Source organism: Pelophylax lessonae (genome assembly GCF_965119305.1).
Source record: "Pelophylax lessonae genome assembly, chromosome: 1".
Taxonomy (NCBI): domain Eukaryota; kingdom Metazoa; phylum Chordata; class Amphibia; order Anura; family Ranidae; genus Pelophylax; species Pelophylax lessonae.
In genome coordinates this window covers 577,865,965-577,893,608 of record NC_138768.1, presented here as the reverse complement: position 1 = coordinate 577,893,608, position 27,644 = coordinate 577,865,965, and the positions used below count along the sequence as shown (strand labels likewise).

Genomic DNA, 27,644 nt, shown 5'->3' with positions numbered 1-27,644 from the left:
TCTGTGGTATGCTGTGGATATCCCGGCAGGGCTGAGGGCAGCAGTGTCAAAGCTCAGCTGTCAAGACTGTGAGAATGGAGCCGCTATTTCCTCCGTAGTACCGGCTCACAGGCAGAGTGATATCAAATGCACTTCGCCTGTGAGAGGAGTCATACAGAAGAAGCACACAGCTGCGGTAGAGAGCAGAGCCGCGTGCTTCCTCTGTATGGCTCCTCCTCCCACAGGCGGAGTGCACTTGATATCACTCCGCCTGGGAGCTGGACCTAAATAGCAGCTCCGTTCTCAGTCATGACAGCTGAGCTTGCCTCTGATACTGCCGACCTCAGCCCTGCCGGGATATCGCCCCGCGCTCGCGGGTGTCCGTGAGTGCAGGGCGAAATGCGGGAGACTCCCGCAACTTACGGGAGACTTGAGATGTCTGAAGTTCTGCCTCTCAGGTGAGTAACCACTGACAACAATTTTCTTTTAAGCTATCTGTGAGGGGGTATATTTCCCAATGACAACAAATGTAAGGAGCATTCTTCCCAGTGAACATCCCACTAATTTACTGTGAGCTGTATATATAGTAATTATCAGTTGGAGCTCCATGAGACCAGGAAGTTAATTTAATGGTTACTCCATGCTAAAAAAAAAAAAAAATGTGAACGGCTGCCCTATATCAACATTCTACAACATTTTTCTTTTACATTTCAATAAGCTGCGCACCACTTCCAAAAGGTAAAATCAACTTTAATGTTCAGCACATGCAAAAACACAGATCACAGACACTCCATCCAGGATCCTCTGTCTAACATATTTAACTGGGGCCCTACTGGGGCTTAATCATAGAACTCCTGTGCTAAACAATAAAGTTGATTTTACCCTTTTGGAAGTGGTGTGTGGTTCCAGGACTCTGCTAAATGGTGGGGAGGAAAAAAAGACCCTGGAGGAGTGAGCCCCTGAGAGCTGGAGTTTGGCATTGCAGAGGTCTTAGGAGTGGCTTCTTCTTTTGTGAGAACTGTAGGTCATATTAGGCCCCTTTCACACCTGGCGGTCCATCGGCGGACTCCATTTTTTCTCAGCGGGGGATTGATCCACTGATCCCCCGCTGAGCAGGCGGATGGCAGCTCTGTCTCCGCGTTGTGTGCGGAGACAGAGCTGTCAGGTCTCCGCTGTTCTCTATGGGGGAATCGGATGAGAATGGACCATCCATCCAGATTTGACAGATCGGATATCAGCGGACATGTCTCCACTGACATCCGATGCCCCATAGAGATGCATGGGGCATCCGTTCAGATCCGCCAAAAAAAACAGACAGGCAGATCTGAACGGTCCGCCTGTGTGAAAGGGGCCTAACACTCAGTTTATGATTTGCTTTTCTGCAGTTGTGAGTCAAAAATCATGAAGCATCCAGTAGCTCATTCTGTTAGTAATTCTGTAATAATTTTGCAATATGGTTGCTTTAAAAAAGAGATGAAGCCAATGCAGAAGATCATTATTTACTTGTTTTTAGAGCAGCATAATCTAAAAATACATCTTCATTGCGTGAGAACTTTTTTTTCTCATATCAGACACCCTCAGCAACACCTTGCTAGGAAGGAGGCAAGGCTACAGTCAAACACGAAAATTAAAATGCCAGTAATTGGAGATGGCAGATAAGGTGCAAAGGCACCATAAAATGTTGCTTTTGTCACAGAACAGGATAGTGTTTTAACCAGTTCTGGACCACCCACCGCATATATACTGTGGCAGGGCTGCCTGGCTGTGCAAAATCACGTACATGTACATGATTTTTTGCATGAGATGTAGGGCGCGTGCGCCGCCGAAGTGCCGCTCCGGCTGTGATTGGACACAGCGGGAGCCAATCAGCAGGTCTGGCGGCCGCGATCCGGGACCTGCCGATCGTTTGGAGGAATGACAGAGGTAAACAAGGCAGACCGCTGTTCTGTCAGCGAGTGAACGAGAGATCTTGAGATTTTTTTTCATCCCCCCACAGTTAGAAAACAGTCCCTAGGAGAACACTTAACCCCTTGATCGCCCCTGGTGTTAACCCCTTCCCTGCCAGTGTCATTTATACAGTAACAGTGGATTTTGTTTTAGCACTGATCACTATATTGGTGTCACTGGTCCCCAAAAAGTGTGTTTTGCGCAAACCAATCAATAGACAATTATTAGGATTTTTTTTTACCAAAAATATATAGCAGAATACGTATTGGCCTAAATTGATGAAAAAAATATTTTTTATTTTTTTTTTTTTATTGGGTATGTTTTATAGTAGAAAGTAAAAAAATATTGTGTTTTTGTGTTTTTTCAAAATTGTGGTTCTTTTTTTGTTTATAGCGCAAAAAAAAAAAAAAAAAACACAGAGGTGGTCAAATACCACCAAAAGAAAGCTCTATTTGTAGTAAAAAAAAAAATACATCAATTTTATTTGGGTACAGCGTCGCACAACCACTCAATTGTTAGTTAAAGCAACGCAGTGCTGTATCGCAAAAAATGGCCTGACAAGGAAGGGGGTAAAACCTTACTGGGTCTCTGTGCTTCTCTGTGCTATGCATGTAAGCTCTAAGGCTGCATTCACATGTCAGCTTATAATCGCGGGCAGAACCGCCGCGGTTCCGCCCGCGATTCGGAGATTTATTGCAAATCGCGGGACGCCTAGCGTTGCCCGTTGATTTGCAATAGCCCCCCAAACGCAGAGCGATGTTGCCGCGATTTACGCCCGCCGAATCGCGGCAACATCGCGCAAACAAAATCGCGGGACGCAATATGCTCCAAAAAAGTACAAGAGCATTGTAAAGCGCTGTGCAAACTGTTGGCGCTATATAAATCCTGTATAATAATAATAATAATAATAATGATGCAGAACATGGCTGGTGGGAGGGACAAGCAGGATGCCATACATAACTTCCTGAAAACATTATGCCACCCTGCCTCAGTACCCACCTGCTGCAAATAGCGGGTTTGCTCTTGGGAGGGGTTATGTAAATACATTTTTGTAAATATTTTATTATACCTTTTCATGTGACAACACTGAAGAAATGACACTTTGCTACAATGTAAAGTAGTGAGTGTACAGCTTGTATAACAGTGTAAATTTGCTATCCCCTCAAAATAACTCAACACACAGCCATTTATGTCTAAACCGCTGGCAACAAAAGTGAGTACACCCCTAAGTCAAAATGTCCAAATTGGGCCCAAAGTGTCAATATTTTGTGTGGCCACATTTATTTTCCAGCACTACCTTAAACCTCTTAGGCATGGAGTTCATCAGAGCTTCACAGATTGCCACTGGTGTCCTCTTCTACTCCTCCATGACAACATCACGGAGCTGGTGAATGTTAGAGATCTTGCGCTCCTCCACCTTCCGTTTGAGGATGCCCCACAGATGCTCAATAGGGTTTAGGTCTGGAGACATGCTTGGTCAGTCCATCACCTTTATTTACCCTCAGCTTCTTTATCAAGGCAGTGGTTGTCTTGGAGGTATGTTTGGGTTGTTATCATGTTGTTATACTGCCCTGTGGCCCAGTCTCTAAAGGGAGTGGATCATGCTCTGCTTCAGTATGTCACAGTACATGTTGGCATTCATGGTTCCCTCAATGAACTGTAGCTCCCCAGTGCCAGCAGCACTCATGCAGCCCCAGACCATGACACTCCCACCACCATGCTTGACTGTAGGCAAGACACACTTGTCTTTGTACTCCTCACCTGGTTGCTGCCACATACGCTTGACACTATCTGAACCAAATAAGTTTATCTTGGTCTCATCAGACCACAGGACATGGTTCCAGTAATCCATGTTCTTAGTCTGCTTGTCTTCAGCAAACTGTTTGCGGGCTTTCCTGTGCATCATCTTTAGAAGAGGCTTCCTTCTGGGACGACAGCCATGCAGACCAATTTGATGCAGTGTGCGGCGTATGGTCTGAGCACTGACAGGCTGACCTCCCCACCCCTTCAACCTCTGCAGGAATGCTGGCAGCACTCATACGTCTATTTCCCCTCTTTGGTCGACCATGGCGAGGCCTGTTCCTAGTGGAACCTGTCCTGGTAAACCGCTGTATGGTCTTGGCCACTGTGCTGCAGCTCAGTTTCAGGGTCTTGGCAGTCTTCTTATAGCCTAGGCCATCGTTATGTACAGCGGCAATTATTTTTTTCAGATCCTCAGAGAGTTCTTTGCCATGAGGTGCCATGTTGAACTTCCAGTGACCAGTATGAAAGAGTGAGAGCGATAACACCGAATTTTTCACACCTGCTCCTCACATTCACACATGAGAATGGCGGTTTAGACATTAATGGCTGTGTGTTGAGTTATTTTGAAGGATAGCAAATGTACACTGTTATACAAGCTGTACACTCACTACTTTACTTTGTAGCAAAGTGTCATTTCTTCAGTGTTGTCATATGAGAAGATATAATACAATATTTACAAAAATGTGAGGGGTGTGCTCACTTTTGTAAGATACTGTATATACAGTATATATATATATATATATATATACACAGTGGATATAAAAAGTCTACACACCGCTGTTAAAATGTCAGGTTTCTGTGATGTAAAAAAATAAGACAGAAAAAGCCATGGTCCGCAGAGAGCTTCCAAAGCATCAGAGGGATCTCACTGTTAAAAGGTATCAGTCAGGAGAAGGGTACAAAAGAATTTCCAAGGCATTAGATATAATATGGAACACAGTGAAAACAGTCCTCATCAAGTGGAGAAAATATGACACAACAGTGACATTATCAAGAACTGGATGTCCCTCCAAAGTTGATGAAAAGACGAGAAGAAAACTGGTGGGGGAGGCTGCCAATAGGCTAACAGCAACATTAAAGGAGCTACAGGAATATCTGGCAAGTACTGGCTGTGTGGTACATGTGACAACAATCTACTGTATTCTTCATTTGTCTGGGCTATGTGGTAGAGTGGCAAGACAGAAGCCTTTCCTTACGAAGAAAAACATCCAAGCCCAGCTGAATTTTGCAAGGTCTCCCAAGAGCATGTGGCAAAATGTGTTATTGTCTGATGAAACCAAGGTTTCAACATAATTCCAAAAGATATGTTTGGTGCAAAAACAATACTGCACATCACCAAAAGGTAACACCATACCCACAGTGAAGCATGGTGGAGGCAGCATCTTGCTTTGGGGCTGTTTTTCTTCAGCTGGAACAGGGGCCTTAGTCAAGGTAGAGGGAATTATGAACAGTTCCAAATACCAGTGAATATTGGCACAAAACCTTCAGGCTTCTGCTAGAAAGCTCAACATGAAGAGGAATTTCATCTTTCAGCATGACAACGACCCAAAGCATACATCCAAATCAACAAAGGAATGGCTTCACCAGAAGAAGATAAACGTTTTGGAATGGCCCAGCCAGAGCCCATCTGATCTGAAGAGGGCTGTGCACAAGAGATGCCCTCACAATCTGACAGATTTGGAGTGTTTAAGCAAAGAAGAGTGGGCAAATATTGCCAGGTCAAGATGTGCCATGCTGATAGATTCATACCCACAAAGACTGAGAGTCTGTAATAAAATAAAAAGGTGATTCAACAAAGTATTAGTTTAAGGGTGTGCACACTTATGCAACCATAATATTTTAGTTTTTATTTTTACTTCACTCCACCTAAAAGATTTCTGTTTGTTATTTAACTGAGTTGTACAGTTTATAGGTCACATTAAAGGTGGAAAAAGTTCTGAAATGATTTACTGTATCTTTGTCTAATGTTTTTACATCACAGAAACCTGACATTTTAACATGGGTGTGCAGCCTTTTTAGAGCCACTGTATATATTATATATATATATATATATATTGCAATTAGCAAACAAATATACTGTATAAGCATTACCAAGTAGGGTATAAAGTTGGCAGTAAGCCAATGGTCTAGAGCAGGGGTCTTCAAACTATGGCCCTCCAGTTGTTCAGGAACTAAAATTCCAATCATGCCTAGTCATGTCTGTGAATGTCAGAATTTTACAATGTCTCATGGGATGTGTAATTCCATAACAGCTGGAGGGCCGTAGTTTGAGGATCCTTGGTCTAGAGAATGACCCCGAAACTCTATGCTAGAGAGGGTCCTGCCTAAGGGACAATGTTAAAATAACAGTCTATGAATCTGTATTAAATCCTTTCCCTGCTGGTCAGCACGGTGGGGCCCAGATGCAGTGTTGGAGTGCTCAAGATAAGTTCCTACTAACCTGGGTATAGGCGCCTGCACTGTGTCCCAAGCAAACATTATTGTTCCTCTCCAATGGAGTGCAGTAGGGTGTGGTCAACATTCAACAACCTCTCACTCTGTTCTCCGTTGATGGTTCAGCAAAGTCAGGGGCAGCGTAAGTCACCCCAACTATCAGGTGGCAGCTCTGGACAGCTACAGTGGTGTTCTCCCTAACAATCAGGTGGTAGCATCAGTCAGTGATAATGATGTTCTCTCCAACGATCGGTCAGTAGTGTTCTCATGTACCTGAAATGTCTGCTACTCCACATCTCTGCATACTTGATATGATGGCACAATATTCAGCTAACAGCTTGCAGCACAGTCTGTCTCCCACAATGTCCTTACCAAATCTGCCTGAAGCCTGGGAGCAGATCTTCCTTTTCCTCTCTACAGAGGTCAGGTCATGGTGGTCTGTATAGGCTCAGTCTGTCTGGGGACTATATATCCCACAAGTCATAGTTGCACCCAGCAGGCTCTTTTGTTTCCACAGTCCGCAGCAGCTCAGTTTCATCTTCCTCTCTGTGATCCTGGGCAGCTGCAGCAAAGGAAGACTTCCACCACTGGCTTCCTCGACTTGGCTCTTCATTAGATGATGTCATCAGTCAGAGCCCAGCTGATAAGCGAGTAGAAAAAGTCTTCTTTTGCTGCTGCCTCTTTGTTTACAAGTAACAGCAGTGATCGTCTGAGCTGTCACTGCATCTGTGTCTGGAGAAAGATCAGCAGACTAGGCACTTACCCCACTAGGCACCAGGGCCCCCAACTCCCCCTACTAAGCACCAATGTCCCCCACTATGCACCAGGACCCCCCCATTTCTCCCCACTGAACATTAATGCCCTCATTGTCCCCCACTAAGCACCAGAACCCCCTGTCCCCCATAAGCACCAATGTCCCATTGTCCCCAACTAGGCACCAGGACCCCACATCTCCCCTCACTAAGCACCAATGCACCAACTAAGCACCAGGACCCCCTGTCTCCCCCCACTAAGCCCCAATGCCTCCATTGTCCCTTACTAAGCACCAGGACCCCCTATCTCCCCTCACTGAGCATCAATTCCCCCTTGTCCCTCACTGAGTAGCAGTGCCCCCATTTTCCCCCACTGAGCACCAGTGCCCCTCCTTGTCCCCTCTATGGAGCACCAGTGCCCTCCTTGTACCCCCACTGAGCACCACTGCCCCCCTTGTCTCCACACTGAACACCTGTACTCCCTATCTCCACCCCATTGAGCACCAGTGCCCCTCTTCCCCCCAATGAACACCAGTGCTCCCCTTGTTCCCCACTAAGCACCACCCCCCCCCTTGTCACCCTCACTGAGCACCACTGCCCCCTTGTTCCACCACTGAACACCAGTGCTCCCCTTGTTCCCCACTAAGCACCACTCCCCCCTTGTCCCCCTCACTGAGCACCACTGCCCCCTTGTTCCACCACTGAGCACCAGTGCCCCCCTTAACACCACTGCCCCCTTGACCCTCCACTAAACACCAGTTGCCCCCCTTGTCCCCCTTCCCCTAGCACCAGTGCTCTTCTTCTTCCCACACTGATTATAATATTGTTAAAAATCATCAAAGTGTAAAAAATAATAAAAATAAAATAATAAAAATAAAAAAATACTGACGCCATCCACTGCCCTACTGACACCAACCTCTACCCTAATGACACCACCCTCTTTGGGGGTTACTGAACTGAGTCTTTGCACTGTGCGCCACGGGCTACACTAGACAATGCTGAATTGGATTGCAAGTACTGGAATCCAGTGAATGAAAGGGGCAGGCTGGGGATGTAAGACTGGGGAAGACCTCATGCAGTGTCTATTGCAGACATCAGAGTAAACAATTTCAATACAGGGGATCAAAATGAATAGAAGCCAGGGGATCACCAAAACAAGCAGTCAACTAGCATTTTTAGAAGGAAGTCAAGAATAAAAGACCCTGGTTTTCACTTATGACAAATCTTTCTATATAACAGCGGGTATAGGATTGTGTATATGGGATTGTATGGTTGGGTTTTCAATACTGTTTTTTTTTTTTTGGTTGAACCGGATGGACTTTTCAACCTAACTATGTAACTGTAAATATATGCATAAAATGTAACGATGACAGAAAAATAACATAACATACACAGAATTCATCAATTAAAGTCTTACTGCATTATGTATGTCACAGGTCTGGTTTCTGTAATATATATATAGTAGGGATCACAATAACTGTTTGATCAATATAAAATGTTTGCATTTTGCATCTGTCGTTCTAAGAGAAAGTAATTAATTAGTAAGACAAAGTATCCCAGCTCATCAACACAGCATTTCCAGAGGTGCAAAGTAAATACTGCTGAGTGATCCTGCCTTTCTAATAGTCACTCTGCTGCTGTTATGCCAACACAATAACAGAGCAGTGGGGAGGATGGAAATATTGTTTGGTTATCTTGCTTGTGAAGGTTCTTCTAGCAAACCTGAAATTGCTGTTATAGCAAAACCCCTAAATAAGAGCTGGCTTCATGGGTATTATTCAGTCACATGCTTTCTCTGCATTCATACAATGTTTACAATGTTTCACACTTCTTTAGATCTTTATTAGCATTTTTTAGTTTTGGATGGAGTGGGGTGTGTTCGGGAGATTCCCCCGCTCTAGTTTACTGTTATCACTAAAAGTAAAAATTTAAAAAATACATTTTGGTGAATAGAGGGAAAATCTTTCAACAGGGATTAGTGGCAGTACTAATTGTACCCTACAGAAAAGATAAGAATGAGCAAAATACAAATTTATTTTTATATGCGTCTAAGATACAATACAAGCATACATGTTTTAATTTGTTGGTAAAAGATAGATATACTAATATCTATCATAGTGTCCATAGTATAGGAAACAAAGTATTATCTGTACATGTGTTACAACCAGAGCTTTTTTTTCTCAGAGAATAGGTGCAGGCACTCCCCTCTTCTGAGTCACCCTTGTCTCCACCCCCTACCCACCTCCGAGTGCTGTCCTTCGGTTCCACCCTCTACCCACAGCCAAGTACCCCCCCCCCCTTTAGAGAATACCGAACCAAGTATCATGTTGTGGTTCTAGAAAATTTGTATAGAATTTGTTAATGATAACTAGAAAAGCAGTAAAATAGATCCCCTGGAATCAGCAACAATAGACTCCCCCCAACAATAGACCCCCCAACAATAGATCCCTCCAGCAACAATAAATCTTCCCCTGCAACAATAGAAAAAAACGTAAAATAGATGCCCTGCAATCAGCAACGATAGCCCCCCAGCAACAATAAATCCTCCCCTGCAACAATCGCCCCCCCCCAATAAATCCTCCCCTGCAACAATAGACCCCCCTCAACAACAATACAACAATAGAGCCCCAGCAACAATAGTTCCCCCAAGCAACAATAAATCCTCCACTGCAACAGTAGCCCCCCCCCACAACATAATGCCCTCCAGCAACAATAGATTCACCGCAGCTACAATAGATCCCCCAGCAGCCAGCATCAATAGGCCATTCAGCTCATCCCACTGGCCCCAGCACCCCTTTGCCATTGCATACATTCAGACTGAAGGTGCCGGAACTGCGTTCCCCCGCGTTCCCGCTGAAAAAAAGCCCTGGGCCCCTGGCAAGCAACAGAAGAACTCCCCAGCAACAATAGAGCCCCCCCTTCCTACACAAAAATAGATCCCCTCCAGCAAAAATAGATCCCTCAGCAGCCAGCATCAATAGACCCTCCAGCACACCCCAGCACCTGCTATTACATACATTCAGTTCTGGAGGTGCCGGTGTCGTGTCGAAAAATGCCCTCCGTCGGATAATGCGCATGCTCCGTAAGTGACGTCACTCCAGCTGATTTTACCGATCAGCTGGGGTTGGCGCGTGCGCAGTCCGTCGGGGGCACAATCTGACGAGAGACAGAGCGGGGAAGAATCTAATGTCAGATTCTATTTCGCTCTGTACGATCAGTACACATATGGGACAAATTAAAGGGGCACCCTGAATTACTAAAGGGGCACTCTGGAATACTAAAGAGGCACGCCGACTGCAATAATAAAAGGGCACTCTGGAATACTAAAGGGGCACGCCGACTGCAATAATAAAAGGGCACTCTGGAATACTAAAGGGGCACACCGACAACAATAATAAAAGGGCACTCTGGAATACTAAAGGGGCACACCGACTGCAATAATAAAAGGGCACTCTGGAATACTAAAGGGGCACTCTGAATGCAATAATAAAGGGGCACTCTGAATGCAATAATAAAGGGGCACTCTGAATGCAATAATAAAGGGGCACTCTGACCGTGGGTCATAAAGGAGCTATGTGACTGGGACACATAACGGGGCACTCTGATAGGGACACTGATGTAAAGGAGGACTCTAACGGGGACACTGGATGTAAAGGGGGACTCTGACGGGGACACTGATTTAAAGGGGGACTCTGACTGGGACACTGATATAAAGGGGGACTCTGATAGGGAAGCACTAGATGTAAAGGAGCACTCTAATGGGGACACGGATGTAAAGGAGGACTCTGACAGGGACACACTGGATGTAAAGGAGGACTCTAACTGGGACACTGGATGTAAAGGGGGACTCTGACGGGGACACTGATGTAAAGAGGAACTCTGATGGGTCACTGATGTAAAGAGAGACTCTGGGACACTGATATAAAGGGGGACTCTGATAGGGAAGCACTGGATGTAAAGGAGCACTCTAATGGGGACACGGATGTAAAGGAGGACTCTGACAGGGACACACTGGATGTAAAGGAGGACTCTGACGGAGGCACAGACACAGGCCAAACTACGGTGGGGGGGACATGAACTGCATGACGGTGGGGACACAGGGTGGATGACGGCAGGGACAGGGGCTGAATGACGGCGGGGACAGAGGCTGAATGACAGGGGGAAACAGGCTGCATGATGAGGGACACACTGATGAGGCACAAATGAGGAGGCACTCATTGGCATGATTTAAGCACAGATGGGCATGAGACACAGGTGGGCATAAATAGGGCAGAGATGGGCATGGGTGAGGCAGAGATGGGCATGGATGAGGTAGGGGCGGTGCCCATCGGTGTGTACAGCGTGCGAGGAGAGAGCTAAACCAGACATGCAGCGTTCTGTTGACAAATGATCGCTCTGTCATTGGATGGAGCGATCACATGGTAAATGGCACCTGTCGTTGGCCCTTTAACACAATCCGTGGGAAGCACGATTCGGATGTCTCTGTACACCCTCCCAGAATAGGCCGACCATGCTGTAGCCATCATTGGGCTATGCCCTGGTCGACAAGTAGTTAATCCCCATAGTCTTAGCTATCCGATATTACCCGTAAAGCGGGGCTTTGCATTACTTATGTTCTGCAATATTTGGCAAACCTCAATCACCATGCCAGTCTCTGTGAAAATTAGGCGTTGCCCCCAAAAAATGTGTGTGGCTACTGGAGGTCCTCTAGTATAAGTTTGCCAAGTATGGTGCCCTGAACCCCCGTGGTTTGGGCTCTACATTTATAGAAGCTTGGCCTGCTATGTTAATCTATTGCAGAGTCTTAGTCTGGAAATTTGAGGGGCTACAGCTAGGACCCCAAATGAGTCCGGGGGCCATATTTGGCACAGAGGTAGGGGGGTCCTTCCTTTACCACCCCAAACATTTTGGGGTTTGTTAGCTCAAAATTTCCTGATCAACTTTTTCTAGGGCCCCTTGAGAGTATGTGGCCCCCGGGCCATACGGCACAGCAGGGAGTGCTGGATACCATTGGACTATTCTGCGGTGGTCAGCTAAAGTCTACCCCAATGCAGGTCCCTGTGAAAATAAAGCATTGGCCCCAAACAAATGTATGTGCCAAATTTGGTGCCCCTGAGCACCGTGGTTCGGCTACAGGGCCCTTCATTTAAGCTAGCCTGGCTCATTATGTTAATCTATGGTGCAGCCGCGATCGGGAATTTGAGGGGCCACAGAGCGGGCCCCAAATTAGTCCAGAGGCCCAGAGGTAGGGAAGGTCTTCCTTTACCACCTCTACATTTTTGAGGTCGCTAGCCTGAAGTTTTATGGTCAGCTTTTTAGGGGGCCCCTTGGGAGTGTGTGGCCCTCGGGCACTCATGTGGAGTGGGGATTGGTGAGTACTGCAGGAATCTCTGGACTCTTAGCTATTTAACTATATTTGCAGAGCCTGGCTCTGCAGTTCCTATGTCCTGCGGTGGTTGGGCAGATTCCACCCCCATGAAGGTCCTCATGAAAATTAAGCATTGGCCCCAAAAAAAATTTGTGGCCCCTGGGGGTCCTCTAGTAACCCTATACCAAGTTTGGTGCCCCTGGGCAACATCGTTCCGCTACCGTGGGGCCCTAGATTTAGGCTAGTTTGGCCTAGCCTATGGTAATATATGGCGCAGTAGGGAATTTTGGAGGGGCCACAGCGTGGGCCCCAAACATGTTCAGGGAACCTGGACTCTTTCAGGGCCTGGGCTGTGGCCCCTCAAATTCCCACCCCCATCAGAGTCATGGATTAACATAGCGGGCCAATGTACCATAAATTTAGTGCCCTGTGGTACCCAAATCACGGGGGGATATGGTCACCAAACTTGGTACAGGGATACTAGCTGACCCCCAGGGTCACACACATTTTTTTGTGGACGATGCCTAATTTTCACGAGGACTGGCATGGGCGTCAAATTTGCACAAATACTGTAGAACATAGGTACCAGTGAGCCCTGCTCCGCAGGTAACATTGGATAGCTAAGAATATTGAGATTAATATGGTTTCCAGCAGTCCCTTCTCCACGGTACTGCCCCAGGGCCACACACTCCCAAGAGGCCCCTGAAAAAGTTGACCGGAAAATTTCAGGCTCGCTACTCCAACATTTTCAGAGTGGTAAAGGAAGATCTCCCCTACCACTGTGCCAAATATGGTCCCCTAGACTTGTTTGGTGCCCGAGCTGGGGCCCTGCGACTGTGCCCACTCGAAGATTGCCATACAGCACCAAGCTGACCTAAATTATGGGCCTAGTGGTACCTGAACCCTGGTGGCTAGGGGCCTCAAACGTGGCAGGGGGCCACATGCTTTTTTCAGGACCAATGCTTAATTGTTACAGGGACCTGCATAGGGGTCGATTTGGCTAACCACTATGGAATACAGGAACTGCAGAGCAGTGCTATACAGATACTGCTAAATATCTAAGAGTCCAGCTAAGAGTCCAGGGATTCCTGCAATATCCAGCACTCCCCGCTGCATGGTACGGGCCGAGGGCCGCAAACTCTCAAGTGGCCCTGGAAATAGTTGACCAGTACATTTTGGGCTAGCGACTCCAAAATGCTTGGTAAAGGGAGCCCTCCCCTACCTCCGTGCAAAATATGGCCCCCCAGACTAATTTGGGGCCCGAGCTATTTCCAGGGCCACTTGAGAGTTTGCGGCCCTTTATTATTGCATTCAGAGTGCCCCTTTATTATTGCATTCAGAGTGCCCCTTTATTATTGCATTCAGAGTGCCCCTTTATTATTGCAGTCGGCGTGCCCCTTTAGTATTCCAGAGTGCCCTTTTATTATTGCAGTCGGCGTGCCCCTTTAGTATTCCAGAGTGCCCTTTTATTATTGCAGTCGGCGTGCCCCTTTAGTATTCCAGAGTGCCCTTTTATTATTGCAGTCGGCGTGCCCCTTTAGTATTCCAGAGTGCCCTTTTATTATTGCAGTCGGCGTGCCCCCTTAGTATTCCAGAGTGCCCATTTAGTATTTCAGGGTGCCCCTTTAATTTGTCCCATATGTGTACTGATCGTACAGAGCGAGATAGAATCTGACATTAGATTCTTCCCCGCTCTGTCTCTCGTCGGATTGTGCCCCCCGACGGACTGCGCACGCGCCAACCCCAGCTGATCGGTAAAATCAGCTGGAGTGACGTCACTTACGGAGCATGCGCAGTCCGACCCAGGCCCTTAAGATGCAATTAAGGATGCCTAACAAGCTTATTGAAGTACTGATTTAAGCTTGGTTCACACCTATGCAATTTGCTTTTGATCTGTTTTTGCAGTGTTTTTTTGAAATGTGTTTTGCATTTTTGTTCATATGTTTTTGACGTGTTTTTTAATGTGTTTTGTTTATGTTTTTTTTGCCCAATTTGTTGTTGGGTAGATTAAAAAAATGCAAATTGTGGCAAAAATCACAGCAAAAACACACTAAGTCCTTTTCTGCAGCTTCTCCATTGAAGTCTTTTGAACAAAAAACGCACTGGTCCCTGACCATTTTGAAAAACACAGCGGCTAAAAAAAGCATAGGTGTGAATGTTTCCCATAAAAAAACATGTTATATAGACTACAGTGCTTTTCTACAAAAAGCACCAAAAATGCATAGGTGTGAACCAAGCCTTAAAGGTCTCTTCCCTAAGATCGTCCCTGTTTCTAGGATTAAGGCGTTAAGGGTGAAATGCACCAGGAAGAACCAGTCCCAGGCAGGGTTTTGCAGCAGCCACTTGCAGCTTGAATAAAGCTTGTTTCAAGTGAAGTGATATCATTGGTGTGTGGCCTTCAATATTATAGGCCGTTATTACAACTACTGACATCTACGATGGACACAGATTATAACCCCTTAATTTTAATAAAAGCAAACCTATAGAAATATAAACAGAAATGTGCAGGTTTGTTATTTTTTGTGGTCCTTGCTTTCCAGGATGTTAGACTTGAATAGGATTAGACCAGAAAAAAAATAGCTTAATTAATGTATTCTTATTCTGCTCCTGACCCATGATGTAGGCATGATATAATGGAGGGAATGGTCACATACATATATTTACTTGACAAGGGAAGGATCAGTGTGTAAAATGTTGCTATAAAGCCCCGTACACACGATCAGATTATCGAACGATCTGTCATCCGTTTTTTGTGGCATGCTAGTCTGATGTGGAAAGTGAAGAGGTTATTTTCATACGAATTTTCCCGTACGACAGAATTCTACTTCAGAAGTGATGTCATGTGTTGGATTGCTTTGTATGTGTTCTTTCGTCTCTGAGCATGCCTAGTCTTGCTCTTAAGATTTTTTTCCGTCGAAATCTGTACTAATGAGACGAAAATGGGACGTTGTTTTGACGGACGACAAAAATTTTATAGCCTGCACACCAGGATTTTGTCAGTCGAAAAGTCAGAGTTGGCTGTCGAAAGCACCATACTAACAATCCGAAAATCGACAGATCGGTCGTCGGATGAATTTTCCCTACAGATTTTCTTATTGTGTGTATGGGCCTTTAACCACTTTACGTCTGCTCACAGTAATACTACTGTGGCAGAGTGGCTCGTTATCGTCTGACGACGTAGTATTAACGTCGTCAGACACTCCCCCTTCTGGGCGGCGCTTGCGCGCCGCCGGAGGCTCGCTCCCGCTGTTTTCATTCACAGCGGGAGTTGGGCCAGGGGAGGAGCAGCGGCAATCGCCGCTGCTCTGCCCCGATCGCCGGGGATCTAGTGTGGAGATCCGCCCGCCTGTGTAAACACAAGCGGACGGATCTCCATAGTGACAGGGAGTGACAGATCGGACTGTTCAGCATAGCTGGACATCCGATCTGTCCATGACTCACTCAGTCACCTCCCCCCCTACACGTCAGTAAGCACCAGGCATACATTAACCCCTCCCTCTCCAATAAAATTAACCCCTTCCCTGCCAGTGTCATTTTTACAGTAACAGTGCATATATATAGCACTGATTACTGCAGTAATGTCACTGGTACCCCCAAAAGTGTCAAAAATGTCAGTCAAGGGTCCGATCTGTCCGCCGCAATGTCGCAGTCCCACAAAAAAAATCGCAGATCGCCGCCATTACGCGTTAAAAAAAAAAACACCAAAAATGACAGAAATCTTTCCCTTTGTTAGTAAACGCAATAACTTTTGCGCAAACCAATCAAAATACGCTTATTGCAATTTTTTGTTACCAAACATAGGTAGCAGAAAACAAATTGGCCAAAAATTTTTTAAAAAATTGGTTTTTACATCTTTTTTGGGGGGAATTTCATATAAAAAAATGTTAAAAATATTGTTATTTTTTCAAAATAAACGCTCTTTTTTTGTTTATAGCGCAAAAAGTAAAAATTGCACAGGTGATCAAATACCACCAAAAGAAAGCTCTGTTTGTGGGAAAAAAAGGACGTAAATTTCGTTTGGGTACGGCGTCGCACGACCGCGCAATTGTCAGTTGAAGTCGCACAGCGCCGAATCGCAAAAAGTGGCCTGGACGGAAGACAGCAAAATCCTCCGGTGGTAAAGTGGTTAAGGGCCATGCACACTATAAGATTTTCTGAAGACTTTTTCCTTCAGATTTACCTTTTCTATGTAGTGCAAGGGCCTGCCAGATTGCATACAAATTGAAAGTGTTTAGGTTTGACCTCATATTATATGGTTTTGGTAAGTCTAAAGGAAAAAGTCTTCAGAAAATCTTATAGTGTGTATGGCCCATTAGTCTCCACATGTCTAGAGAGATTCCTTATGTTTTTATGGCTCTATTATAGAAGCCTCACAAGCTGTTCATAGAAACTGTTTAATTACTAAGATTAAAAGATAATTATTTGGCTTTACTGAATTCATTTTCTGAAAAAAAACAGCGACTGCGTGTGTGAACTTGAATGAGGTTGCTATGTTTTTTAACAGCTATGTAGTGTTAAATCTGCAGTCTATGAAGAATCCCCCTGGTTTCTGTGATAAAGAAATTAATGTGTTCGGATAAAGAGGGATGAAGCTGAGTCAGAGTCTAATGGTGGAAATCAGGAAATATTGAAAATGTGCTGCAACCGATGGATTAGTTCCACTAGTTCAGATGTTCTGGTTTAGATTTCCAACTAGGTCTACAGGATAGAACAAGGAAGGTGGACAGACTTCTATGGGACTTTTCAAAGGTGTGGAACTAATACTTCAGTGAAGGATTTATCGTATTCCGAGGATAGCCCATCAGCTCCCGGTGTCTTATTCATAGGTAGTGATTGAATCACTTTAGTGATTTCTTGTTCTGATATAGGGGAATTAAGCACACTTAAAGTGTCTGCATCTAGGGATGGGAGGTGCAGTGATGGGTTGGGTAGTAAAGCCGTCATTTAGTAAATTATAGAGTGCCTGATAGTAATCTTTAAAAGAGTTGGCAATTTATTTTGGATGTATGATTTTGTAGTTAGAGCCAGGTTTCAGTAAGTATGGAATGGCTTGTTTGGTTTGTCTGGATTTTAGTTGCGCAGCTAAAAGTTTACCTGCTTTTTTCCCTTGGGAATAGTAGGAATGTTTGAGTCTGCGGAGTAGTGTCTCATGATCTGATAGCATGAGAAGTCCTAGTTCACTTCTGCAGCTCGTTCAGTGTGGATGGGTTTAGTGTTTGTTTGTGTTGGGCTTCCAGGGAGTGGATTTTTTGTAGAGTGCTTTCAATAGCCTGAAAAACTGCGTTTCCTTTCCCTTGCTGCCAGTTTAATTAATAGACCTCTAGAATAAGCCTTGTGTGTACACCATACATTAAGTATATCAGAATCATCAGTTAAGTTGTGTTTGAAAAATTCCACAAGAGAAGTGGTAAGTCTTTCCCTGTCGATACTACTGGTGAACAAGCATGGGTTATTAAGCCAGAGGCGAATTGGGGGGGATCTATGTTCCTCTGTTAAGGTTAGAGAGATTGGAGCATGGTCGGACCAAGTGATCGGTAAGATGTCAGCCTTAAGAACCTTGTGTAACAGCGTGAGGTCGGTGAGAAAGAAATCTATTCTAGAATATGTGGTGTGGGGTGCAGAATAATGGGTATAATCCCTTTCTATAGAATGTGTGCACCCCCATTTATCATATAGGTTATGTTTGTTCAAAACTCTGGAGAGTGTGTCTGGTACAGGAAGGAGGTGTCGAAACATCTAGAATTTGGTCAATTACCATATTGAAATCTCCCATTAGTAGCAATTGGCCCTTCCGGAGCCTTTCAATTTTCTTAGAAATGGCATTCATGAATTTAAGCTGACCAGAATGTGGTGCATATACGTATAATAAGGATTGTATAGATAACATTATTGAGGTTATGTAGCGCCCTTTAGGGTGCTTCATCAATCAATTAAAGAGAAGGTTACTGAAGAGCCAATTGCTATCATAACTCAATTTTTCTTAACTGGAGTATTAGCGGTGAGTGTATGGGGAAACAACCTATGAGAGTATTGGGGTGCTTTAAAGGAGCAGAAGTGGGTCTCTTGTATACAGAAGACATCAGCGTGTAATTTTAATTTCTTCGGACCAAGCGGCTCTGCGTTTATAGGGGCTATTGAGCCCATGTGCATTAAGCGACACTAAGTTGATAGGCATGTTTGGGATCTATAGTGATGCGTAACTGTGCATTATCAAAGTCTTGTGTCCTTTGAGTCCAAGCTGTCATCGGCCAGAGAATGCTGGTATTGTCCACAAGAGGAGAGTTCAAGGTGTGATGATATTGATGAAAATCAAGTACTTTAGGGGGTGTGTAGGAAGCCATCTGAGGAGAGAGGTGAAGATTGCTACCTTGGGGAAGTGGTGGTATAAAGTTAGTGACAAATATAAGTAGAATCAAATTGAGTAGAACCATAGGGGTGGGTAACCTACTAAAAAAAAAGAAATCCTGTAAGGATCAACGAGTAGCAACAGCTAATTTTGGCTGGAAAGGTCTAATTTAGCTCTCAAGTTCGGTCCTCCTGTCTGGTGAACGATGTAAGAGGGTAGCCAACATGGTTAACAAAACGTTGGTGGACCGGGTTAGTAGATCTCCATATAGTGTAAGCAACAGCTGCTATTTCATGGATGTCATCTTCAGCGGTCAGAGGAGGTGTTCCTGCGACGCATCAGGGATGTGCTTGTTTGAGGTTGTGGCTGGTCTTCCGAGGCAGGGAGTAGCTTCCACGATCTAAGAAGTTGGAGACCTTTCTCAACTGTATAGAAAGTGTGCTGTCTGTTGCCCTTGGTAATTAGCAACCTGGCAGGGAACCCCCAATGATAGATGATTTTGTGGTCATGTAACATTTTCGTAATGGTGGTTAATTGCTTGTGGGCCATAAGGGTATATTGCTAAAGATGTGCAAATAGCCTGATGCCTGTATATGGGTCTAGAAAGCGATTCGCTTGTGGGTCACTTGTAGCATTTTCTCTGTAACGTGGAAGAAGTGGATCCGTGCTATAACATCACGAGGGATATGGTCTGACAGATACGGTGGTTTGGGCAGCCGATAAGCTCTGTCTATAACAATTTCTTGTGCCGGAACATCAGGTAGGAGGGTTGTTATCATTAGTTGTAGATAGCGCTTTAAAGCTCCAGAGAGGACAGTTTCTGGTATGCCTCAGAATTTGAGGTTGTTTCACCGGGAACAGTCCTCTAGGTCAGCTATTTTCATTTTAGGTTGGGTAATGGTGTCTTCTGTATCTTTATATACATCCACTAATTCATTGTGTGCTTCTACGAATTCTCCCATCTTAGTTTCCAGTTATAAACCCTGTCACCTAAGTCATCCACTTCAGCTCTGACTCCGGTAACTGCTGCAAATACATCTCTATGGAGGGTGCTGCGCAGGGCCACCAGCATGTCTTTAAGAGTGGTGCCTACTATGGGTTGACCTGTGGTTGGGAACTGCTCTTTGGGGTCTGTGAGGCCTCCACTTTCTTCCATGAAGTTATCTTCCTCCCCCCTCCCTCTGCCCCTAGCAGTGTATCATCCAGTCTGGGTTTAGATTTTTGTGGACTTTGAGAGGCAGAATGTGTCTTACTTGTCTGTTCTTGCCGGTGTGTTGAGCTCTGTGAGGAGAGCTGCCTCGTGGCTTGCAGGCTGGGACCTGGGAGCCGCACCATCTTGCCGAGTGGCTCTCCCGGGTGTAGTGAAAAAATCAGTGAGTTGGCGGGGGTCCATCGCAGTCTTTTCTTTTGCCCATCTTGGTTGCTGATGTTCTCCCAGTCCAGTCCATGGGATTAGGGAGGAAGTGTCGCTGTTAGTTGCTGTTTGCCGGAAGGATGTCACAGAGCTAGTTTAGATTGCAGCCATCTTCTCGGCTGCCGGCCATGCCGCCTCTAGGGGACTTTTCATGATTTCCAAAACCTAGGCATTATACATACAGTGCACCCAGTATTCACAGCCCTTCACCTTTTCCACATTTTGTTTTGTTACAGCCTTATTGGTTAAATACGTTTATTATTATGGATATATATATGGTCATATAATGGATTAAATTCTTTTTTTTTCCCTCAAAATTCTTTAACAACACCCCATAATGACAACGCGAAAGAAGTTTGTTTGAAATCTTTGCAAATCTATTAAAAATAAAAAACGAAAAAATCCTATGTACCAGACTTCTATGGTTAGCAAGCCTCAAATATGCAGTGGTCCTCCAGCATAAATGCTTTTACATTTTCCACCTATGTGAGTAGTTTTAATCTAGTACTTTTTAATAAATTATCCTGCGGGCTTCACTTTGTTTGGCTCATTACCTTCCTTTTGAGTACGGACCGAGGGGGGGACTATATTTGAAGGCTGGAGGCTTGCTGACCCATCCATCCCTAAGGGTTATATTATGCTGGAGGACCACTGCATATTTGAGGCTTGTTAGTTAACCATAGAAGTCTGGTGAGTGGATCCCCAAAAGGGTCTTTTGGAGCACCTTCCCACTGTGTGGAGCACTTCAAGCACTTTTCATACAGCACCTTATTGAAATTTTATATTTTGAGTGGACTATTTTGGACTGCACTTTATTTAGCACCATAATTAATTTTTGATACTATTGCACCTTTATATATTTATGAATTGTTTACATTTTTTATTATAAGTGCACTTTATATGTAATTTTTTTGTAATTTTATTATTTATTTATGATTATCCACATTCCTGGAAGCGCTGTTTTTTCTGACATTTCATTTTCTTGGTTTTTACCTAAGTGAGCAGCAGCTACAGGTAGCACGTGTTATTGTTTAAAGCGCGGGTTTTATTTTGATTTTTGCACATTTAAAATTGAGCTCAGGTGCATCCTGTTTCACCAAAAATGCTTGAGCTGTTTCTACAACTTGATTGATAAATTCAGTTGATTGGACATGATTTGGAAAGGCACGCACCTGTCTATATGAGGACCCATGGTTAACAGTGCATGTCAGAAACACAGATTTGGGGAAGGGAACAGAAACATTTCTGCAGCATTGAAGGTCCCAATGAGCACAGTGGCCTCCATCATCCGTAAACAGAAGGAGTTTGGAAACAATCGGACTCTTCGCAGAGTGGGCTGTCCGGCCACACTGAGCCATCGGGGGAGAAGGGTCTTAGTCAGGGAGGTGACCAATAACCTGATGGTCACTGACAAAGCTCCAGCAAATCTCTGTGGAGAAAGGAGAACCTTCCAGAAGAACAACCATCTCTGCAGCACTCCACCAATCAGGCCTGTATGGTAGAGTGGCCAGATGGAAGCCACTCCTCAGTAAAAGGCACAAGACAGCCTGCCTGGAGTTTGCCAAAAGGCACCTGAAGGACTCTCAGACCATTTGGAAGCAAAATTCTCTCATCTACAGAAACAAAGGTTGAACTCTTTGGCCTAAATGGCAAGTGTCATGTCTGGAGGAAACCAGGCACTGATTATTACCTGATTAATTCCATCCCTACAGTGAAGCATGGTGGTGGGAGCATCATGCTCTGGGGATGTTTTTCAGTGGCAGGAACTGGGAGACTAATCAGAATCGAGGGAAAGATGAATGTAGCAATGTACAGAGACACCCTTGATGAAAACCTTCTCCAGAGCGCTCTGGACCTCAGACTGGGCTGAAGGTTCATTTTCCAACAGGACAATGAGCCTAAGCACACAGCCAAGATAACAAAGGAGAGGTTATGGGACAACTCTGTGCATGTCCTTGAGTGGCCGGGCCTGAGCCTAGACTTGAACCTGACCGAACATCTCCTGAGAGATCTGAAAATGGCTGTGCACCGACGCTCCTCATCCAACCTGATGGAGCTTGAGAGGTCCTGCAAAGAAGAATGGGAGAAACTGCCCATAAATAGGTGTGCCAGGCTTGTAGCATCATACTCAAAAAGACTTGAGGCTGTATTGATGCCAAAGGTGCTTCAACCAAGTACCTATGTGAATACTTATGTACAATGGATTTTTTTCATTTTTTAAAATAAAGTTGCAAAGATTTCAAACAAACTTCCTTTACGTTGTCATTATGGGGTATTGTTTGTAGAATTTTGAGGAAAATAATGAATTTAATCCATTTTGAAATAAGGCTGTAACATAACAAAATGTGGAAAAGGTGAAGCACTGTGAATACTTTCCGGATGCACTGTAGGTGGGGTGAGCAATTGAAGGACAACACTCTTCTCAGTGACATGTTTTGCAGGTAAAACTACTTAAAAAAATAAGTTTGAGTCAGATTGGGGTGCTGCTGAATGTATGCACCCAAAACAGAAGTGGGTGCTAACTCACTCATTATTGAGTTATTGAAGGTGAGCAACCACTCACAAGGGGGTGCACGGTTATTGATTATTGTGACACCCTGGTCACTCATCACTGGAAGCACTAGCCACCTTAGTTGGCAGATTCACCATTTTTGGAGTTTATACTTATAGCACTTTTTTCACGTGGACTTATTACTGGACTTTTTTCGCAATATTTGCACATATATATTCTTTGCACTTTATTTATGCTACTATATATTTATGCCACTTTATATTTTCACCTGTATCACATATGCACTTTATATGTGGAATATGATTGCATGTTTCTTATGATTCATATTAATTCCTTCCTTTTATTCTAACTCACTCATACTGGTCCTCTGCTGGAAGGTAAGCGAAAACTAGATAATTAGATTTAAGTGACACCAAACTCTAATTTAAACAAAAAATGCTATTAAAATATGTATTCTTAACTAAAAAAGAAGCTTCTATTGCTCTCAGCCGTCCCTAAATCTCGAAATTCCTCCTTTTTTTTTGCTGCTGTGATGCTGTGATCTGAATTTCTGTTAGAGGGTGGCTTTGTTTGTTCTCCATGGTCCCGCTGTATGTAGGGTTGCCACCTCATCCCTTTAATCCAGGACACATATTATTTACACAGGTTCTGAGGCTGATCTAATGCACATAAGGCACTAAGTGAGTTTAATTACCACCCTAATCAGCCACAGAACCTGTGTGATTAATGTGTGTTTAAAGGGATGTACGTAGGAATATAGCCTTTCTCTCTTGCTTACTTATAAATTGGACTAGGGACTACGGACTAAAGTGCAAAATCTGGTGCAGCTCTGCATAGAAACCAATCAGCTTCTATTTTTTTTTTTTTTTCGTCAAAGCTTAATTAAACACATTGATTGGCTACCATGCACAGTTTTGCCAGATTTTGCACTCTCCAGTTTTAGTAAATCAATACCATAGTGTGCATGGAGCAGTGCACATGAGTGAAACTCAAAATGAAAGTTTAGCAGAAAAGGAGAGCTTTAGGAGCTCACAGAGGACATTACATGGAAGCAGAAAAACACAGCAAGAAACAATTTCATAAAAAAATAGATTACATTTTTTATTAGGTAGGGGGTGTGTATGGATTATTTTTAATGCATATTGATATTGTTTAGTGTCAGTTCAAATATTGGTATCCAGTATTTAAAAAGAAAGGATAGTTAGCTGTGTACACTATATATTAAAGCCAGTTAAACTGACATAATTCAAATTCCTGCAACTAGAAATATTTTATCACAAAACTTTTTAGATATTCATCTTTCTTCTTCAATCTACGTGTACTGAACAAAGTACAGAGTTTACAAATTCTTATCCCAGAAGGAATTGCACTTAATTATATAGCCAACCTTTTTTTCTACAGTACATGTACCAGAGTTGATACTACTGCCATAGCATTCCACGGGACTCTTATGGATTTAGGGAAAGAACACATCCCCTTAGGTCTTTAAGCAGAACCACTTGTCCCAGAATGAATTACACTTGATTATATAGCCAACCATTTTTCTACAGTATATGTCAGGGATGATACTACTGCCATATCAGTCCACAGGACTATTATAGGTTAAGGGAAAGAACATTTTCCCTTGGGTGTTTATTAAGTAGAACCAAGAGTACTGCATCTGAGCAGGCTTGCTTTGCAATGTTTAGGATAAAGTTCTATCCCCAGTAATGGCCTGGTATAAATTACACAAGCAGGACGTACGTTGCATAACAAGACAGGGCATGCATTGTAAAAACTAGACACATTTACATTGGAAAATAGTAAGATGGATGGATTCCTGAAGAAACTAACTGCTCTCTGCATGAGTTCCTACCAACATGGAAATTCCAGGCTTACCTTCAGTAATTTGATTTCTCTCATTGCTATTTTCCTAACCATCTTGTCATCTTCACTTTCTAGGAACTTCTTGACAGCTACAATCCTTCCAGTTTCCTTGTGCCGGCACTTCATCACCATGCCATAAGAACCTTCTCCCACCAGACCCAAGTTTTCATATTTCTCCATCTTGTCAGTCTGTGTAGCAGCGGCAGAACTCACTGTTCTAAGGATCCTCTATTTCATGTGACCTGTTGTGTCAAATTAAAAAGGAGTATTGATGGGTGTACCTTGTAAAACCTCAAAGCATACATAAATCTGCCAATGCTGCTGGTGGTCTCGAGACTAAAGAATGCCTCCAAAGTTTATGTGACATGCTTACAGCTTTTCAAGTTTAATTTGTGTGCTTTAATTAACTATTATTTACCTAAGTGATAGTTTACTAAAGCACAAAAAAATCACAGATGTAATCGTTTTTTTTTTAGTTTAGTTTTTAGAATAGTATTTAAAGTGAATTGGAAGCAGTGTTGGGGTAGTTACTCAAAAAATGTAACTAGTTACTAGTTGCTAGTTACTTCTGTAAATTGTAACTAGATTACTTTATTAGTTACTGCATTTGAAAAGTAACTTCACTACCTATTACTTTACTTCCCTCTTTCTTAATTGACCGTGTAGAAGAAGATACATGACACTCTTTCTGCATAGAGTTTATTGTATAAACACAGGCTTTGGGAAACATGAGAACAAAACCTGAAAAAACAGAATAAAACATAAAGTGCAACAAAAAGTCATAAACTTCATCCCTCTCTATTCTTCGAAATAACGATTGTATCGCATGGCTTGGGTAACGCAGGAAAGCGCGTTCCTATAGCCTAGTAAAGTAGTGTAGTTACCTCCTATAGCCTAGTAAAGTAGTGTAGTTACCAATATTACCGTATATACTCGAGTATAAGCCGAGTTTTTCAGCAAATTTTTTTGTGCTGAAAACGTCCCCCTTGGCTTATACTCGAGTCAAGGGAAAAAAAAAAATTCCCTGTCCGCTCCGACGGGCTTAAGCTTTAAAAATGGCGCCGCCCGTCGCATACATGTCACCGCGCACGCGCCGCCGCCGCTCGTGTAATTTCGGCTATTCCCGGCCTCTCCCGAGCGGCGGCGGCGCTCGGGAGAGGCCGGAAATAGCCGAAAGTATACGAGCGGCGGCGGCGCGTGCGCAATGACGTGTCGGCGCCGGGCGGCGCCATTTTTAAAATGAAGGCGCCTCTGGAACAGGTAAGTGAAACAGCTTCACTACCTGCCATTATGCAGGGCTGCGGGCACACTACAAGGAATGCAGTGCAGCGGGCATGGTCCACCTGTGCAATGCCCACATTACTGCATCTCCTGTAGTATGCCCACAACCCCGGATCCTCTTGTACCATGCCAGTACCCTGCATTCTCCTGCACCATGCCAGTACCCTGCATTCTCCTGTACCATGCCAGTACCCTGCATTCTCCTGTACCATGCCAGTACCCTGCATTCTCCTGTACCATGCCATTACCCTGAATTCTCCTGCACCATGCCAGTACCCTGCATTCTCCTGCACCATGCCAGTACCCTGCATTCTCCTGCACCATGCCAGTACCCTGCATTCTCCTGTACCATGCCAGTCACCCTGCATTCTTCTGTACCATGCCCGCCGCCCTGCATTCTCCTGCACCATGCCAGTACCGTGCATTCTCCTGCACCATGTCAGTACCCTGCATTCTCCTGCACCATGCCAGTACCCTGCATTCTCCTGCACCATGCCAGTCACCCTGCATTCTCCTGTACCATGCCCGCCGCCCTGCATTCTCCTGCACCATGCCAGTACCCTGCATTCTCCTGCACCATGCCAGTCACCCTGCATTCTCCTGTATCATGCCCGCCGCCCTGCATTCTCACCCTAGGCTTATACTCGAGTCAATGATTTTTCCCATCTTTTTGTGTTAAAAGTAGGGGCCTCGGCTTATACTCGGGTCGGCTTATACTCGAGTATATACGGTACGTAATATTGTAACTAGTTACATTACTTAGTTACCAAAAAAAGTAATGTAGTTACTGTAATCAGTTACTTTGTAACTAGTTACCCCCAACACTGATTGGAAGATAGAAAGATATAACTTCTTTTACATCCAAACTTTTTAAAAAAGCAGACAAGCATTCCCGCCCCAGTCATCACAGGATCTTCACTGCAACAAACTATGCGGTCGGCAAAGGTAGCTCTCCCAATGGTCATATTTGATGAAGCCAGTTTTTCGGTTGTTGGTATAGTTTAATAAAGCCACCAAGCAATTTAACTCAGTAGCATAGTGAGTTTGAACACATCCATTCCACCCTGAAAACCAACCAAGAGCCTTTCTCTACAGGATTCACCAAGGAGTACGGTCAGCTGCTGAACACACCTAAACAGAACAGTGCTGCATTCAGTGCACTTGGTTATATGCTGTAGTGTGGATTTCACTGAATTATTTCCAAAAGATTTGCTTTGTTTAAATAAACCCAGGCCAAATGCACCCAAAGCAATGCAGACACAACTCAAATGCAAATCAAGTATGTAAATGTGATTCTATATTAGTGACGCATCTAGCATATCCTTTTTCAATCTTTTTGCCATTGGGAAACCCTAAAATCGCTTCCAGTGAACTAATTATTACTATATTTACAGCTTACAGTACATTTGTGTGATGTGATGGTCACTGGGAAGAATGCTCCTTACATTTGTGGTCATTGGGAATAACCTCAGATCATTGTTGTCAGTGGTTACTCATGTGAAAGGCAGAAGTTCCTAATTTTTCAAGGAACCCCTAGCAACCACTGGAAGAACCCTGGTTGAGAAAGGCTGATCTAGCATCAATTTCTCATTCAGAACTGCCCAGATCGGTGACAGGAATACTGTAGGTTCATCCTTTGAGTGGGTTTTGGTGCAGGTTGGTGCTCTTGAGTAGTGCTGCTTCTACTGTATGCAGATAATGTATTGTAGAATGAAACTGGTCATTTATTTTCAAATTTGTCTGTGTGAACTCAAGCAATCCAAACTTACGCATAGGGGGTGATTTACTAAAGCTTGGTTCACACTTCTGCGTGTGACTGCGGGAATCGCTGTGATTCCCGCGCCCGTAACCACTTGCAGTGAAAACGCACTACTCTGTGAAAACGCACAGGGCTGCTATTCATTCTGAATGGCAACCCATGCATGTACAATCGTAGTGCAGGA

At 44.2% G+C, this 27,644-nt stretch overlaps 1 protein-coding gene across 3 annotated transcripts in view; it reads right to left on the bottom strand.

Annotated features, from left to right (window-relative positions):
* The window catches only part of CDKL2 (cyclin dependent kinase like 2), a 97,365-nt gene that overhangs the window by 66,227 nt on the left and 3,494 nt on the right, over nt 1-27,644 (bottom strand). For all 3 annotated transcript variants that reach the window (XM_082243533.1, XM_082243534.1, XM_082243532.1), the window contains exon 2: nt 24,433-24,662. In XM_082243533.1, the coding sequence (XP_082099659.1) occupies nt 24,433-24,600 (168 nt within the window). In that variant the 5' untranslated portion in view covers nt 24,601-24,662. The remainder of the gene's footprint in view (nt 1-24,432; nt 24,663-27,644) is intronic.